Below are 17,377 nucleotides of genomic sequence, written 5' to 3'. Positions count from 1 at the left end.
AAATCCATGCCTGCAAACTGTGTGAAGGAATAATAAAGAGGGGGAAGGGTGGGACAAGAAGTTTGTTTATAGCAATAACTGATAGGAAATAGACCCAGTAGCTAAAAGTTAGCAATTTTTAAAATGGCTTCTAATACAGCTATTTAAAAAAAAGAAAAAAAAAGTTTCTGAGATTCTGTCATGATCTGCAGAGAAGCTAGTGAAAATGACCCCGGAAAGTCTTAACTACATCTCGTAAAATGATACAAAAGACTGGTTGACAGCAGCACAGTAAGATGCTGTGACCTGAGTGATTTTTTTGCCCTTACATTCCCCTGTAATTTTGCTGAGCAGTGAGTGTGTACTACTTCTGTAATCAGTACATCACTTTGACTATTACATGCAGAGTGGGATGGGAAAGTAATTCCTTAAGCTAACAGTTTCTGGACTTGCACCTCACAAGGGTGGGTGTTGTCTAGTGTCTTGTTTATTGCCTCAACCCAGAACCTAGGAGGGGGCCAGGCGCATACTAAGTAGGTGCTTGCTCATACCTGACACTCCGCCCTCAGGAACAGCTTAGAATACAAAGCTTAGCTCCTTTTCATAAAGGCCAAACCTCCAAAATGGTGTCTGAGCTAGAAAGGGTCTCAACACTTGCAGGGGGGTCAGCTGAGGCTGCTGCTTTGTGTCAAGGTCCAGATAAGGTCTGGCAGGTCTGGGAGGTCTGAGAAGAGTTTTAACTAGTTTCCCCCAAACTCTAAGGGAGGGAGGAATGGTACAATTAGTCTGGGAGTGGGGCATAATGGGAGCAAAGCATGCATAATTAAGAGGGAGCCCTCCCCACCCAGAAAGGAAAAACCCTTGAAAACCCCACTGCCTCATTACCTGGTGCTGCTCCCCGCTATCCTGAGCCACCACCCCTCCCCCTTGCAGTATTCTGCCCTGTCCCTTCCCAACAAACCTAGTTGCCTCATGAAATTCTTTTCTGCAAGAACCCCTGGTGTCGGGGTCCCCAACAATGGTACCTGTCTCAATAGTCATAAACACAGTTGTGGGGCCTCCCTGATGGCACAGGCAGTTGAGCACTGAGCTGTGAAGCTGTCTGCAGCCTCTGCAGTGCCAGTTCGATCCCCACCAGCCGCGGAGCAACACACATGGTGGGGTGGACCTTTCCTGTCTTGCCCGCTGCTCCCCTCAGCAGTATGTTTCAGTCAGTCTGCTTGTTCTGTTCCCCACTCTGTCTCTGGTGAATCCTCTCACCCTCCCCCGCATCTGGTCTGTACCCCGGTTCTTCCATAAATAAATAAATCTTTTAAAAAAATAAATAAACACGGCTGTGGTTTTATAAATCAATTGGAAAACTTCTGACCTTCATCAAACTGGAAACCTGACTAGCTCCAGCCCAGGTTCCGGGACAGCAGAGAAAGCAAACACAAGGGTTGCGGCTGGAACGCTGGATATCAGTTCTCCCCTACAAAAGACTGAATGCTGCTGTTGATTAGAGAAAAGGAGTTTTATTTCCTTATGTAAAAGAACATTTCCAATCAGGCTAGTCAGTCACACTTGGGCGAGTCGGTCCCGCATAAGAACCGGGGGTAGAAGAGGTGCTTTATGTTGTACTCATTCTTGGCCAAGCAGTAAGCAATCTCCTGGTCACACTTGCACAAGAGCTCTTGGCAGCTATTCTCCACTGGTCCTGGAAGAAGTGGGGAAACTGAGGTTAGAGCAGGGACCTGCAGGGATCTGCAGATAAACACAGCAGGGGCGGGGTGGGGTGGGAAGGGAAAGGGGGACCCGTAGAGCTGGAGGCAGGAAAGGTGACCTGTTGCCTGTGTGACCCCTGACAGCTCACCCAGGGATCTCCACCAGTGGCAACTCTGGGAAGGAGCCATCGCAGCCCACCCTACAGAAAAGGAGGTGAGAGTCTCCAGGGAATTGTTTTCAAACAAAGAGTCCAAAGTCCATGTGGACCTTTGAATTCTTTCCTGCATTAGTATTACACTATTTCATTTGAGGGTCTGTGTAGATAAGACAGTAAGTCCCTGGCACCATCCAGACCTTGGGGGATGGCTGCTGTGCTACTTCCTGTCCTGTGACCTCGCCTGAACCTTCTGAGTCCAAATAGGGGCACTATCCACTTGGTAGCATTCTGGGGGAGAAAACCTGTGTCAAGTGCCCGCAGGGCTGAGCACAGACAGGCACTCAGCGTGGGTTCCCCTGCATCTCTGCTTCTTTCCCCAAGTCTCTTTCAGATGCTCCCGCAAGAAACACAGCTTGTTTTAGGTGAAAATCAGGTGTCCCACCTCTCCCCTCCACACTGGGCCTACTCTATAAAGAGACATAAAAGTTGCCACCCAGAGGTAAATGTCCTTCTGGCTTGGGAAATCCACACTAGAGATTCATGACTTGGGCTGCAGCGTGTGTGACCTTCACATCTTACTGTCTAGAAGGTAGAAATGCCTTAACAGCTCTGGGTGTCACCTAACCATGCCACCCACTGTCTGTAAGTGAGGGCTTTTACTTGTTCACCTAAGTGAATAAAATCCCACCCCTACGAGCCCTTCCCAGCCCCTTCCAGAGGTGAATGAGGCGTGCCCTTGGAGTGCCGAGTGCCAGCTGGGAAGTGAGTGCAGCAGCCAGGGGCTCTAGACATGCAACCTCCTCCTCCTCCCCAGCTCCTTCCTTGTGGCAACATGGGGATAACAGTCTACTTATGAGGGCTGTTGGGAAAATGAGGAGACCAAGTCAGTAACATGCAGGGCATATAGTAGGTGCTCAGGAAGCTGGAGCTGACCCCCAGCTAATCCTAAAAGACTGCCCTCTTCAAATGCATGTATTCCTTGGGGATTTTGGCAAGGTGAAGCACAAGAGGCAGAAAATTCATCAGCTTCTCAGCACCCAGAGAGCTTGGCAGCACCCAGAGGGGACACAGTGACAGCAGTGGTGTTGACTGGGAGACAGGAGACTCCAGGACCCTCTGATCTTTCCAGGCCCCGATTAAAGGTGTTTATCTGCATGAGTGTACACATGGTTTCATTAACTCAGGCCCAGGGCAGGGTCAAGGTTATTGCCTTTAATGCCTCTGATTTTTAAGTAGCAAGTCAAATATTAAATTTAAAACATCAAAAATTAATTATAATTGAATTATGTTAAATAAAACAATCCCTTACTTGTGTAAAATTACATTAAATAAACCCTATCACTGCCATAAATGGAAAACCAAAATCTTATACCATAGGAAACCAATTTAAAAAAACACTGATAGGGCCTCCCTGGTGGCGCAGTGGTTGAGCGCTGGGTTGCAAAGCTGCCCGCAGCCTCTGCAGCACCGGTTCAATCCCTGGCCACCAGAGGAGGGTCCCACATGGCGCGCAGACCTCTCCTGCCACCTGCTGCTCCCCTCAGCAGTGTACTTCGTCCATCTGCCTGTTCTGCTCCCCGCTCTGGCTCTGGTGAATTCTCTCACCCTCCCGCGCTTCTGACTGTACCCAGTGCTTATATGAATAAATAAATAAATCTTTAAAAAAAAAATAAAAAAACACTGATAACAGTGAAATGAGCATCTCGTTTAGTGAGACGCCATTGTCTACCTGAAGGCCATAAGCCCTCAAATTGGGGTGTCTCGGGAAAGAAGGGAAGATTAGCAAGTGTTGAGAGGCTTGACTCTGGTGGTCGGACCATCACACAACTGCCTAGTTGGTAAATTTGACAGAGGACTGCAAAGGAAAATCATCTCACTTAAATTAATTTGGGAAGCTTCCCATAATCTGGGACACATCACTGAGAGGGAAGGCAAAACACAAAACACCCCCCAACTCCAAAAGTATGTTTCAGCATCCTGCAAAACAGCTTGGTTGTAACTCATTAAATGGAAAACAACAACAACAACAAAATTCACGATGATGGGAGCTGGCATTCACCGCACAGTTACATGAAGCCAGGCTCTGAGCCAAGAACTCTGTGGTCCCTTCCTCAGAGGGTCCTCTGGGGGTGGTGCCAAGGGCACCTGCCATCTTGCAGAGGAAAAATCTGGGAAGGGGTGAGGGGACTAGGACCTTTGCCTACTCCACCCAACAGACCTCATGGCTCATCTGCAGAAAGGAAATGGGGTGTCAGCTCAGAGGATGCGCCCCTTTCCATTCATTTATTTTTAAATTTTTTGCTAAGGTAACGCTGGTTTGCAACACTGTGTATGATTCAGAAATATAAGATCCTACCCTTTCAGATGTATGTGACCACAACATGCCCATCCCCAAGGCACCCATAGCCCTCCCCCACAGCCCAGTGTGCCCCTCCCCACCAATCATGTCTAAGAGGACTAGGAACCAGCTTGCACTTAAGAGAAAAATAAGGGGTGCACACCACTGCTTCTATCATTTTAAAGTTATGCACTTGAAAAAGATAAGAAAAACACAGAAGGTTAAGCAAGTGATGATCTGTATGTAGTGTCTGAGGGGGGTTTTATTGCCACTACTTTGACATTTTGTGATTTCAAACTTTGGTATTTTGAGCCGTACAAGGCCTTCATTGCAGACAAGGCAGTCTCAATGAACCGGGCTTGAAGAGCAGCTGCCTCATGGCTTAATTCGCATGCCACTCAGCAGGAGGGCCACAGGAGGTGATGGGGGGGGACCTCTAGGGGCTCTCCTCCCCCTAATCTGTACCTGGGGGCTCTCCTTCCCCCTAATCTGTACCTGGAGGCTCTCCTCCCCCTAATCTGTACCTGGTTTCCCAAAACCCCTCCCCAGTCTCTACAAATAGATTTTCTTTGATGTCTTTGCCATGTACAATAAATGCGCCTTTAGGACAAGTCCTCTGGCCCCCCTTTCTGATTTCCCCCCAGCACTTCCTACATATAAATTCTAGAGGTGCTGCAAATACAACATTTGACCCAACATTTCAAGGACTTGATACTACAGAAGCCGTGGCACAGCTGTGCCAAGATTGACAAACAGCCTCGGGCACTGGTGACCTCTACAGACTCCAGACTGTCACAGTGTGAGAGTGGGAGGTGGTGCTGCGGGCACCTGGAAGGCAGAGGCCAGGGCTGCTGCCCAACATCCACAATGGACAGGGAACCCCACAGCAGAGCTTCACCTGGCCCCCATGCCAGCAGTGTCAAGATGGAGAAACGCTGCCATACGTTATTATCCAACTAGAAGAGAATGAGAATGGGGAGACTCTGGGGAGAGACTGGGGAGGGGTTTAGGGAAACCAGGTACAAATTAGGGGGAGGAGAGCCCCCAGTTACAGACTAGGGGGGAGGATAGCCCCCAGGTACAGATTGAGGGGAGGAGAGACCCCAGAGTCCCCCCATAACCTCCCATCACCTCCTGTGGCCGTCCTGCTGAGTAGCAGGTCAACCAGTATGTTCCAAAATGTCCCAGACATGGTGTTGGAAAAATTATGAGATATATATAGTGTGATCTGATTGTTACTATTACACACCTGTAGGTCTATATTATAGACAGAGATCTATATGTATTTTCACAAACATACAAATCTGGAGGAGGAGATGAGAAACCTAACAGGTCGGTTATCTCTGGGGGCTGGGGCATAGTTTACACTTAAAATATTTCCATAATGTTTGAATTTTTCACAGCAAGCATGCATGAAGTTGGAGGCAGAAAAAGCGCTGTGAATGGAGATGATGACAGACAGACAGGCAGATTAAAAAATTATGTCTTACAATCGGTAATAGGACCAACGAGGGCAAGAGTAAGACTTCCTGCCTTAAGCACTCCACGTGCTACTGCCCGAGAGAGACAGGCCCCTGGGGAGCAGAATGACTTTCTGGGGTGGGGACTCCTGAGGAGGGAGGTGCAGGGCGACACACCAGCTAGCTGGAGGTGGGCTGTTTAAGGATAGGGCGACTGGGACGATGACCCCAGCCAGCATCTCTCCCCTCTCCCACCCACCAGCAAGTGCTGTACCTCCACTTCCAGCAGAGGCCACCCCACTCGCCACGTGCACATGCTCACGGAGACCACCGCCTCAGCCACCCACCCTGTGCGGGCTCCCCCTTGCTCCCTCCAGGATATGGTCCACACAGCAGCCAGAGCAGTTGGGTTCCAGCGCAAATCAGGTCCTGCCTCTCTTCTGCTCAAAGCCTCCCTGGCTCCCAGCTCTCTGAGATGGAATCTGGCCCCCTCACCCCAACATCACTGCCCACTGTTCTCAGTCCAGGACACTCTGCCCCAGCCTCCCTGTCGTCTCACTGCACCTACCTCAACCCCACCTCAGGGCCTTTGCACTGCCTGTTCCCACCGCCTTTCCATGGTTACTTTCATTACCCAGGTCTCTGCCTCAAAAGCATCTTATCAATGAGATCCCTAATCCTTGACCATTCCATATAAAAGAATATCCTTCACCCTGCACATCTATCTGCTTTTTTAGTTGAAGCAAAATCACCGTAACATAAAATTGACCATTTGAGCCATTTTGAAACACACATGCTGCTTAACAATGGGGTTAATGCATGGTGAGGCTATTTTCTCTCTGCTAATGTTTTAGAGTGTAACGCACAAGCCTGGATGACCCAGCCTCCCTCACACCTAGGCTACGGGGCACCACCACCCTTTACGTGCCCACCATTGACCAAAATGTCTTTAAGTCACTCACAACTGTACATCAAAATGCTGTGTACCCATCCCATCTATCTACTTCCTAAACACTACCACCACCCCAAAAGAAATCCCAAGCCCATCAACAGTCACTCCCCACCCCCCTTTTCCTGAGTCCATTCCCCCTGGTGCCACGAAACTGCTTTCTGTCTTGCAGATTTGCCTGTACTAGAGATTTTGTTTAAATGACTCATATGAGATACGATTTTTGGTGCTTTGGTGTCTGCTGTCTGCACCTGGCTTCTTTTAGCCAATCACCTGTTGTGACTCCAGGCCCCTCATGTGGTAGCTTGTGTACTGCCTCACATGCTTTCTTTCCTGACATGCGCACTCATAGGCACGTGGTACAGGCACCATTCCCCTCTCTCCTTCTAGAATATTGAACCACCCACTCTGTATCAGCAAAAAAATTGCAGGAAGTCCGGTACAGAGTAGAGTCGCAGTGCTATTCTTTCGGGGAATAAAAAAATGTCATCCGTCTCCCTCCCCCGCCCCGATTCTTCCATTTTACTGATGAGGAAAGAGAGGCACAGAGGGAGTGAGTAACTTGTTCAAGGTCACGAGCTGGGAAGGAATGGGTCTCCTGACCCTCCCTGCGCTCCAACCCTTCACCCTGAGCAAGAAAGAAGACTTGATCTCACTGTCCCACGGTCTCAGAAATCCAACAGCATCATGCTAGTTGAGAATAATAAAGACTTTAGGGCCTCCCTGGTGGTGCAAGGGGTTAAGCACAGTACTGTGAAGCTATCCACAGCCTCTGAAGCACAAGTTTCCAATTCCTTGCCAGCCAGGGAGCTACCCACATGGTGCAGCAGACCTCTCCTGTCTCGCCTGCTATTCCTCTTAGCAGTGTATTTTGGTACATCTGCCTGTTCTGCTCCCCATTCTGTCTCTAGCGAATCCTCTTATCCCCCTCACCTCTGGCTTGTACCCCAGTTGTTGTATGCATAAATAAATAAATCTTTAAAAAAAAGAATAATAAAGACTTTAGAAGGAAAAACAGCTCCCAGGGCCTGCCAGTAAATATTATTACAGGTTTAAAATTGTTTAATATATTTAAGTCAGACCCATAAGTGGAAAAAGGGTCACACCTGTAATTAAGTAAACAACTATGTTCAAAATATCTCCAAACAGAATAAGAGAATATTTTTAACCAAATAGAAATGCATAATAGATATTTTGGTTCTTTTTGTTTGGTTCAGGGAGGGCACGTCTATAAACAGGCAGACTCTACCAACAGACACACCAATAAATATTTTCCAAGCTCCAGGGTTAAGAATAAGCAGAACATGTAGGTTAAAGGGAGAAGGGAAAAGCCTTTAACAGATTTCCCATTCAAGACCCACTCACCTCCTCTCCACCCTCGCTGGACCGGGGCAGTTTGGGGACAGGAGACTGCTGGACCGGGGCATTCTGGGACCAGGGGACCACTGGACCAGGGCAGTTTGGGGGCGGGGAAGTGCCTGGGAGTGGGTTAGGCAAGTCACTGCCTCCTCTGGGCTTCAGTTTATCCAGCTCTTAAGAGGATTGAAAGCGGGCATATCTATGGCACTTTCAGTCCTAAACATGGATGTCTCCTTATTAACTTGACTTTGCTCTTTTGCCAACTCCTAGTTAATACTAAAGAGACAGGGCTGAGAATCCCTACGCATGTCTAAGAATACCCTAAGTCGCCCTAGGGAAGCCCATCCCTCCAGAGCAGGCCAATCTATAGAAACTGGAGTTTTAGAGGAGTCATACCAGATCCTCACTTCTCTAAATGGGAGCAGTAGGGGTCAGAAAGAGGTTCAGATCAGGGTGAGGGGAAAGGTGTGAGGGCAAGGGAGAGTAACAACCCCATCCACTCTGTTTCTCAAGTTGGAACTCCCTTTTCATCTTGGTAATGACCTTCTTCCAAGTAAGGAAACTGAGGCTCTAAGAGCTCATCCATCAAGGGCAAGTGATTTCAACAAAGGCATCAAGACCTTTGTTGTGGCTCATCAACAAATGGCGCTGGGACAGCTGGCCACGGTCCCAAGTCCCTCTCCATAGGAGTGCATCAGTACGTGTCTTTTTCTGAGCTTTGTCTATTCAGAGGCACAGGCTATGGATAACTGGAATTTTTTTCAGTTTCTTTTTCTTTCCTTTTTCGAAACACAAACGGAGGGTCCTATATGTGATCCTACAGTCTGCGTTCTCCCCCTACATCTTCCCACGTGAGCATCCGGTCCTGCCTCATCCTTTCTCCAGCTGCAGGGTTTTCCACAATGAGGGCGCATCGTGGATCTCCCAACCCAGCCCCATCGGATGTGCACGTCTACCTGGAGTCATTTCTATCCTTTTTGGTGTTTGTCCAGGCAGTAAATGATTAAGTTTCTCTGTTTATTTTTTCAAGTGCTCAGTGTTAAAGATCACTAATGTTAGATAAAGCTGAGAGGTGAGCCCTGGAGAGTTGGAAGCAGGAGAAAGTATTCTGGCTGGGGGCCCAGGGTGCCCAAGGGGCTCAGGAGGTTGCCCGGGCTGGGCTGAGGACTCACCACATTGGATGCTCCCGTTGACACACTGCCAGGAGTAGCGGTCCATCTTGGGGCTGCAGCCAGCCTCCTCAGCGCGTGCGTAGCAGCAGTCATGGCGATGACAGCACCTGGGGGTGGCACATGGCAGACCAGCAAGTGGGTGAAGGCAGAGACGCTCTCCCAGCCATCCTCCCATGCCAGGGCTATGGCTGAGGGAGGACCCACCAGGGAAGCACATCCTGGGGTCCAACCTTGGTCCCTGAGAATTCCCATCCTGTGACAGCATTCTGCTGGCCCTAATGCAATCTGGACTGCCTCCATCCCCTGGTCATGCTCGATCCTGGCCCCTACTCACTTCACTCAGTCTCTGCTCCAGCAGCACCAACCTTCCCTCCATTCCTGGAGATGCCCTACCCACTGCCTGGCTTTGCCCAAGTCCTGCCCTCTGCCTGGGACAACTTCATGCCACTTCTTCCTCCTTAGGTCTCAAACTAAGCAGCAGCCCCTGTGCCCAGATGTCATCCGGGGTCCTACCTCCCTAAGATGTGACAGTAACACCTTCTCACAACCCCAGATTCCTTCCCTTGGGCAGATTTACAAAGAGGCCCTGTAGGGAGAAGGTGGGTTAACATCTGTCCTCCTCACTGGACAGAGCCCTGGCAAGACAGGCTGTTCTGTTTCTCTGCTGTTCTCCAGTGTCCCCTGCATCCAGGACCTCAATAAACACAGCTGAGCAATTCTAAGAAACACCCACAATTGCCCCTGGACCTGCCCATCATTCATTCGATGACTCACTTATTCCTTCACTAACATTGTTTCCATCTAGTCAACTGCCATGCTGTGCTGAACACCTGACAGGTCAGCCAGATGCTGCTCTGGCCCCCAGGTGCCTGGTGAGAGAGGCAGAGAAGACATTGCCCTGCATGGCAGGTGAACAGTGCTAAGATACTGGCTAAGGAGGGGGGTTCTGGGAGCCAAAAGAGGTTCCAAGCCCAGCCAGGCTGCAGGAAGCCTTCCTAGATGGGGGGGATGCCTAAGCTGCCCCTGAAGGGTGCATGGGAACCAGGTGACCAGGTGGCCAGAGCAAGGGCACAGGGCTGAGACAGCCTGTAGGTGACCATCACATCCTCCGAGTGAGGTAGGAAATAGTCAAACTCTACCCCAGCCAACTAACTACCAGCTGAGCAGAAGGCCTGGCTGGGCCTCATCTGTACCACGTGGCTCACCATCATGCCAGCCACCAAGGATGGCTGGAGGGGAGGAGTCACAGAGAGTTCTAAGCCCACAGCCTTGCACAGAACAGGCACAGCTCACTCAGCAGCAGACAGCAGCAGAGGGGGACCTCATCCCGCCAGGCTTCCTGGGTTCAGATCCCAGTCTCCACCCCTTAAGTTCCATGTGACTCTAGACAAAATACTTAATCTGAGCCTCAGCTTCCTGTCCCATGAAATGGGTTTGTTATGAGGACTCACTAGGGTTCTCAAAGCAGTTCCTTGTGCTAACTATGTCTGATCAACTTGATGTCATTTTTTTTTTCAATCAAAGTAATCATACCATGGCCAGGTCAGAGGGCAGGTGGCACCAAGGTCTGGCCTTACTGGCCATATTGCCTGTGCCGGCAAGGTGGTTCCATGGGCTAGGATCTTCTTGGTTTAAGCTTTGGGTATTTCCTCATAAGCCTTGATCTGGGGGGTGGAGGACCTTCTGGCCTGGACCCAAGCATACACTTACCAGTCAACAGTGTCCCGGGGCTGGCCAGAACCACCCAGGCCACAATAGCAACCATAGGTCATGTAGGCTAAGGGGCTGTGGGTACCAGCACATTCCATGGTCCCTGCCAATTCCAGGAGCCCACGTCGGTGCACATGTGACCTCCTGGAGGCTGAAGGAGACAAAGGTCAGACAGGGCTATCCTGGCCCTGGAAAAGGGCATTACCCTGGAAAGGACCTGAATGACAATATGGGTGTGAATCCTGCTTCTCCGATGTCCCAGCTGTGTAACCTTGGACAACTTACTTAACCTCTCTGTGCATTAGTTTCTTTGTACATAAAATAGGAATATAAGGAGGCCTTACTTCAAAGAATGAGATAATGCATACAAAGCCCCCACACATAATAAGTTCTAACTATTCTTGTCAATAGCCTCAAGGCGGCTGTGAAAGGGAAAACATGTTATAGAGTCACAGCATCTGAGAGATCACACAACAGGGCCTTTGCACAGGCTGGTCCTTATTCCTGGAATACTGATGTTCAATGCCTCCCCTTGTCAATTCCAGAGGGTGTAGATTGCAAATCGTGTATCAAGTATCTGTCCAGCTGCCGGTGTTGGGCGCTGGACCTCAGGGATCACTAAACAAGATTGCTGCCCCCAAGGAGGGCTTCTAGGGTATGTGGGGGGGACTTCTGTGTCCTTGGTTCTCTCCCACCCCCCAACTCTCCCTTCTAGACTCAGGCTGAGGGCCCTTTGCCTCTCTTCTTATTTCACTGCCCGGGTACAGCTTCCTCACACTGGACAATCCCGAGTCTCAGCACAGTCTGGATCCCCGCGCAGCACAGACCTGCAGTGCAGTACATGGCAGGTATGATAGGAAGCCCTGCAGTCCACAGGTGAGAAAGGGGAGGCCCAGATGGGAAAGGTGACTCCCACAGCCTTACAGCCAACACTACCCTGACCTGACTGGGGATTCCACCCAGGCTTCTGACTCCCAGTCCAGTACAGTGTTCCTTCCTCATTGCCCAATGGCAGCAGGGGGAGGAGGCCGGCCAGGAGCACTGGGGCCACTAAGGAAGCCACTGCTCAGGGTTAGGGCCACCAGACCCACAGTGACTCAGGCATCAGAGTGTCCCAGAGCATTGTCCTTCTGGTGAGGGAGCTGAGGCCACCATGGCCCTTGTCAAAGCAGGTGAGAGCAGCAGTAAGGAGATGCCACATGTAAATCGGCACCAGGCACTGCTCTCCCTGGGGCACCAGCATCGTCTGCTGTCACTGGTATGTATGGCTCCTGGGCTTGCAGGGCAGGTGAGCTGCAGAGCAGAAGCTCAAGCACAGCCTCTGTGATATGGACGCATTCCACTGGGTTATCACGCCCTGCCATCTCTTTATCTAGAACATGTTTTCAGCATGCTAACTTTTTTGGATAGTCCAAGCTAAGACTAAACCCAGTTCCATTTTCTTCTCAGTGGAAAAAGGGACATATTTGTATAAGGGGTAGATAGGAGTTAAACAAAAACGAAATGTGAAAGGGAGTGTATGTAGCCTGCAAAGCCTCCCTTATTCTGGGGGGGGGGGGAGGGGGGAGTGGGAGGGGGCTAGCATCCCCTCCTGCAGGACTGAGAATTCTGTTCCCGCTGCCCACACCTTTGCCAGGAGCCTCTGGAATGCCCTCAGCCTCCCTCTCCCGATACAGCTCAGGGGTCTCTCCTCCCCAGCGTCTGCTCCCAAGGCTCCCACAGACCTGCTGGCCCTTTCCTCCTCCTCCCGTTTAACTGCCCTCACAAACACCAGGGCTGCAGCTGTCCTCACTTCTTCCTAACCTGGCTCACCTGTCACCTTCCTGCAGAATCTGCCCAACCACCACCTTGCTGTCTATGGGAATGACCCTCCAGCCCAGGAGCTCTTTGGGGGCAGCCTCAGCCCCTGGCAGCCCTGACTGTCCTGCACACATGTGGCTGCACTGTGAACACACCTGTCAGAGTCCCTGTCCTTACCCCAGACCCAAAGTTGTCCCTGAGGGACCCCCACCCCCAACCTGACCACACTCTGGCACCTCAGGGTCCAGGGCACAGTTCTATGGGGATGGCAGACACAGGGCGGACCCCTGGCACTGGGTTTGCAAACAAGAAAAACACTCCCTCTGTGCCAACTTAGGCGGGGCAGGTCATTCTGGGGTCTGTTTGTTCTGTCTGCCCATGGTGGCCTCTGCTAGGAGTGCCAGGGTTGTCTAATCTCCCCATGGGCTGAGTGTGTGTGTGTGTGTGTGTGTGTGTGTGTGTTTGCCCGCCCTGCAGGGTATCTTTGCCTGCATCTGGGTGTGCGCCTGTCCCTGAGCCCTTACCAAGTGCCCAGAGGGCAGGGGCCTTTGTGCCTGTGTGTGACTCTGTGGTGTCCATATAGTCCCCTGTGAGCATGTGTGTGCACCCCAGAAATGTCCATATAGTCCCCTGTGAGCATGTGTGTGCACCCCAGAAATGGACAGTCACTGAGGGGAGGCCGAGGGTGAGTCCAGGTGGTGTCATGTTCCAGGTAGAACAGCCCCATCTCAGGTCCCAGGGACAGCCGGGTCAGTTCACAGGATCCCCAGGACAGTTGGGTGTGGTCTGGGTGCTAAAGAGGGTTACAGTGAGTGGGGGGCATCTCTGGGGGAGATCCTGGGGAAGGGCTGGCTATCCCAGGTTCCTGAGAGGAGTGAACTGTGGGAGCTTCTAGAGGGCTGGGGACGCGGAGAACGAGGAAGGAGCGAGTGAGGGAGTGAGTGACAGAAGAAGCGCAGGGGCTTGAAGGGCCCCGGGACCCTGGGGAGGGCTTGTAAGTGGGGGTGCGTTGCAGAGGGGAGGGGGGTGGGCTGCGGGAATCCGGAGATCTCCTGGTCAGCCAAGGGGGCGCGCCCCGCACTCACCCGCGCCGGACCCAGGTGCGGGTCCCAGCAGCAGCAGCAGCAGCAGCAGCGTCGACGGCAGGAGCGGCTGCATGGCCGGCGGGCTCCGGGACGGCCGCCCCGTGGGATGGTGGCAGGTGGGGGACGGCCAGGCAGGTCAGAGCCGCGGCCAAGCCCGGGCAGAGCCCCCTCCCCGGGGCTCCACCCCCGGCCTCGCCCTTCCGACGGGCTCGCAGGGCGGAGCCAGCACCGGCAGCCCCCGGGCGGAGGACCGAGTCCCTCGGCTTCCTCTGCGTCTTTGAAAGAGCCTGGGGCCAAGAGCTTCCCGCCCCGCCCGCCCGCCCGGCAGCTCCGGCAGAGGGTTCGGTAGAGCTGCGGGGGGGAGGCATTGAGCTCAGGTCGGGTCGCCAAGTAAATGTGCATCAAAGGTGCCGTGTGGATGGACTAACTGCAGCCCCTCCCTGCGCTCCGGGAGTCTCCAAAGGAGGAGACTTGGGGGAGCGGGAGGGAGAGGGACCGAGTAGATCTTAAACATTTTAAAAGGAGGAAGCTTGGGGATGCTGAGTCCCCACCAGCACCACCAAGTCGGGAGGCCACCGAGGCGGCCAAAAATGTGTCGGGGTCACAGCGAGTGGTGAAGGCTAGGCCTCCCTCAAAGGCCTGGATTATCGTAAGCTGAAGTCTATAGCTGCTTTTACCCTAACTACCTAAAAGAAAATTGGGGGTTTTATCTAGAACTAGGGTTATTACCAGAAATTCCCTCCCTTTCTGTTTGAAAGACCTGCCTCGGGGGCAGAGCAAGCACTAGGTATCAGAGCAGCGCATCTCTGTCACAGGGATGATGGCTCCTCTCCTCCCTGGGGGACCCCCGCCTCTCTCCTCCCTGGGGGATCCCGCCTCTCTCCTGTAAGTCCAGAGCCCCATTTGGCCTCATTGATATTGGAACCTTTATCTCATTGTAGATTCCTGATTACACAGTAATTCAATTTGGCAACTTCTCCCACCGCTCTTTCTGGTGTGTGATTACTCACCTGCCCCAGAAGGACCCAGAGGGGCACAGGGAGACTTCCCCTCCTCCAGGAGAGTTTGTCACCCTTCATTGCCCGGGCACTGCCTCACCAAGGCTGCTGCAGCATGAGATGCTAAGACTTCTGACAGCAGGATGAAGATCTATCATGTCAGCCTCCTGCGTCTCAGTCCTCCAGGGCCACTGGAAGTCAAAGTGGTGAGACTTTTCTCTCCTAATCAAGACTAGGAAAGAAAATCTTGATGGCAGTGTTGGTGGTGGTCATTTTTGCTTGAGAACTCTTGGGAATGGATCCTTTTGCTCCCAGGGAAGGTCTTTGTTTTCCTTGTGTCCATCTTGTGCTAAGCTGGAGCATAAATACACAATAATAAAAAGCAGACAGAAGCATGGAAGAATCACACCCCAAAGGGTGGACAGTGGCATCCTTGCTCATTTTCCACTTCCAGCATCAGGTGATGTATCCCAATGTCCAGTTATTGGATTTACACGTGATATCAGTAATAGCTAAACAAACAAACTGTCCCAAATGGGCAGAAACAGAAGATAGAGTGGCTGCTTCTTTGACTCTTACAAGAAGTTCTTTTCCAGCTATATATTCGGTAAATAATAATCTAATCACATCTGAAAAAAAAAATAATCAAGCAAGTGGAACATTATGAAGAAGCCTTCTTGAATAAAGTGTTTAGATACACCACTGTGAACAACGAATCCTAGACTAATTTACATTATACCTTAAGGTATCAGTTAATGAGAGAATGAAGCTATTGTGATTGGCAAAATATTATTATTATTTATCTACTTCATCTTTACCTCAGTGTTTCAAAACTTACACTTTTGTACTGAAAACCATCTACCTTTCCAGTGTCCCTCTGATCAGGAAAGCCACCCACATCCTACCCACGCAGGGAGTCGTGGGGATGCTGTCTGCCCTGCCTTGCTGGCTCCCAGTCCTGTCTCCTGTCCAGTCTTAGCACATTTCCGCCCACCCAGTGTCCTTTTTATGGCCCCCTCCTCAGAGTCTATAAGTAATAGCCTCCCCAAACAACTTCCCCAAGCTCCTAAGTCTGGCTTCTCTCCTTCCGGGTGAGTTTCTACATACTAAGGAAGGGAATGATGTCTGTTAAACTCCTGAGGCTTTTTGGGAGAATCCCCTTTGCCCCAGAAATGTCACCTCTAGGAAATAATCAGATATAAACAATAAGACCTAGATCCAAGGGTAGTCTATATTCACAACTGGGGAAAACTGGGAAAAATGAATACTCAACAACAGGGAATTCAAGTTGTATGTGTATAGCCATCCCTATAACTAAATGGTAAGTCTGTGCAATGCTGTGAGAAAAAAAATATAATGACCTAAAAACAGATTCCAGGGCCTCCCTGGTGGCACAAGGGATTAAGACGCAGCACTACGAAGCTATCTGCAGCCACTGAAGCACGAGTTTGATGCCCGGCCAGGGCGCATGGCACAGCAGACCTCTCCTGTCTTGTCTGCTGCTCCCCTCAGCAGTAATTTTGGTCCGTCTGCCTGTTCTGCTCCCTACTCTGTCTCTGGTGAATCCTCTCACCCTCCCCGCCCCCGCATCTCCGGCCTGTACCCCAGCTCTTGTATGCATAAATAAGTAAATCTTTTAAAAATAAATAAAAAAAAACAGATTCCAGTATGTTCATGGAGCCAAAGCCAGGCTGTAAACACTAAGTGCAGTCATGTACCCCACATTTGTGAGATGTCTACATAGTTTTAAGAAGAGTCACATGGGTTAGACACAAATGTTAACGTTTCTCCATTGCTTGTTACTGTGATTTTCTCTAGTTTTCTCTCTTTCCTAATCAGAAAAATGATTTCATAAAGAAGTTCTTTTTCCTAAATCATTATCTTGATGATTAGAACAAGGGTTACAGAAGTTTGTTGTTGTTTTAGATAGGTTTTAAAATGCCAAGAGCCAGGCTCCAGCCCTGTGTCCCACTTCCACAGCTGACTCTGTCTCTCCTCACCCCCACCTACCAGCACCTTTCCCCACAGTTTTCCAGCACAGGAGGTGGAAACTAATCAAAACACACAGACTTCACCTAAACCCTAAGTAGCATTATACCTTAAGGTATCAGTTAATGAGACTATGAAGCCATTGCGATTGGCAAAATATTATTATTTACCTAATTTAGACTATACGACCAAACTAGTGGCTACCAGAAGGGAAGGAGAAAAGGAGAGGGTAAATCAGGTAAAAGGGGTCAGCTGTGTGGTAAAGGAGGGACTTGAACCTTTAGTGATGACTTTAGTGGGACTTGCTATGTAGTATATGCAGATATTTATCTAGTGTGAGGCCCACCTGAAACCTATATAATGTTGTAAACCATTGTTACTTTATTTAGAAATTAATAAAATCAGAGCAGTGGAGGAAAAAATGAAGTATTACAATAGCTCAGAGGTTCACAAACTTCAGGCTATTATAAAGAGCTTATTAAAACACAGGTCTGATCTGCTAGTCTTGGTGGGACTTGAAAATTCACATTTCTAGCCAAGTTCCCAGCTGATGCTGATGCTACTGGTTGGAGATGACATTCTGAGAACCACTGCAATTGCCGTCTTGCAGAAGTGACACCTGTATCAAAATAGTATCTGGGAAGCCAAATAAGGAGGCAATTATAATTTATAATTGA

General features: G+C 50.4%; 1 protein-coding gene across 1 annotated transcript; it reads right to left on the bottom strand.

Annotated features, from left to right (window-relative positions):
• Positions 1–1,404: 1,404 nt before the first annotated feature.
• On the bottom strand, positions 1,405–13,786 carry PLA2G10 (phospholipase A2 group X; the record flags this gene model as incomplete). Its single annotated transcript, XM_084250232.1, has 4 exons — positions 1,405–1,675; positions 9,119–9,225; positions 10,829–10,979; positions 13,714–13,786. The coding sequence occupies 4 exons, from the start codon at positions 13,784–13,786 to the stop codon at positions 1,533–1,535; spliced, it is 474 nt and encodes a 157-aa protein (XP_084106358.1). The 3' UTR covers positions 1,405–1,532.
• Between the last annotated feature and the right edge of the window lie 3,591 nt (positions 13,787–17,377).

The sequence above is a fragment of the Talpa europaea genome (genome assembly GCF_964194135.1).
Source record: "Talpa europaea genome assembly, chromosome: 12".
NCBI classification, from domain to species: Eukaryota; Metazoa; Chordata; class Mammalia; order Eulipotyphla; family Talpidae; genus Talpa; species Talpa europaea.
The sequence above is the reverse complement of the archived record's forward strand: the minus strand, read 5'-3'. Positions and strand labels throughout refer to the sequence as shown.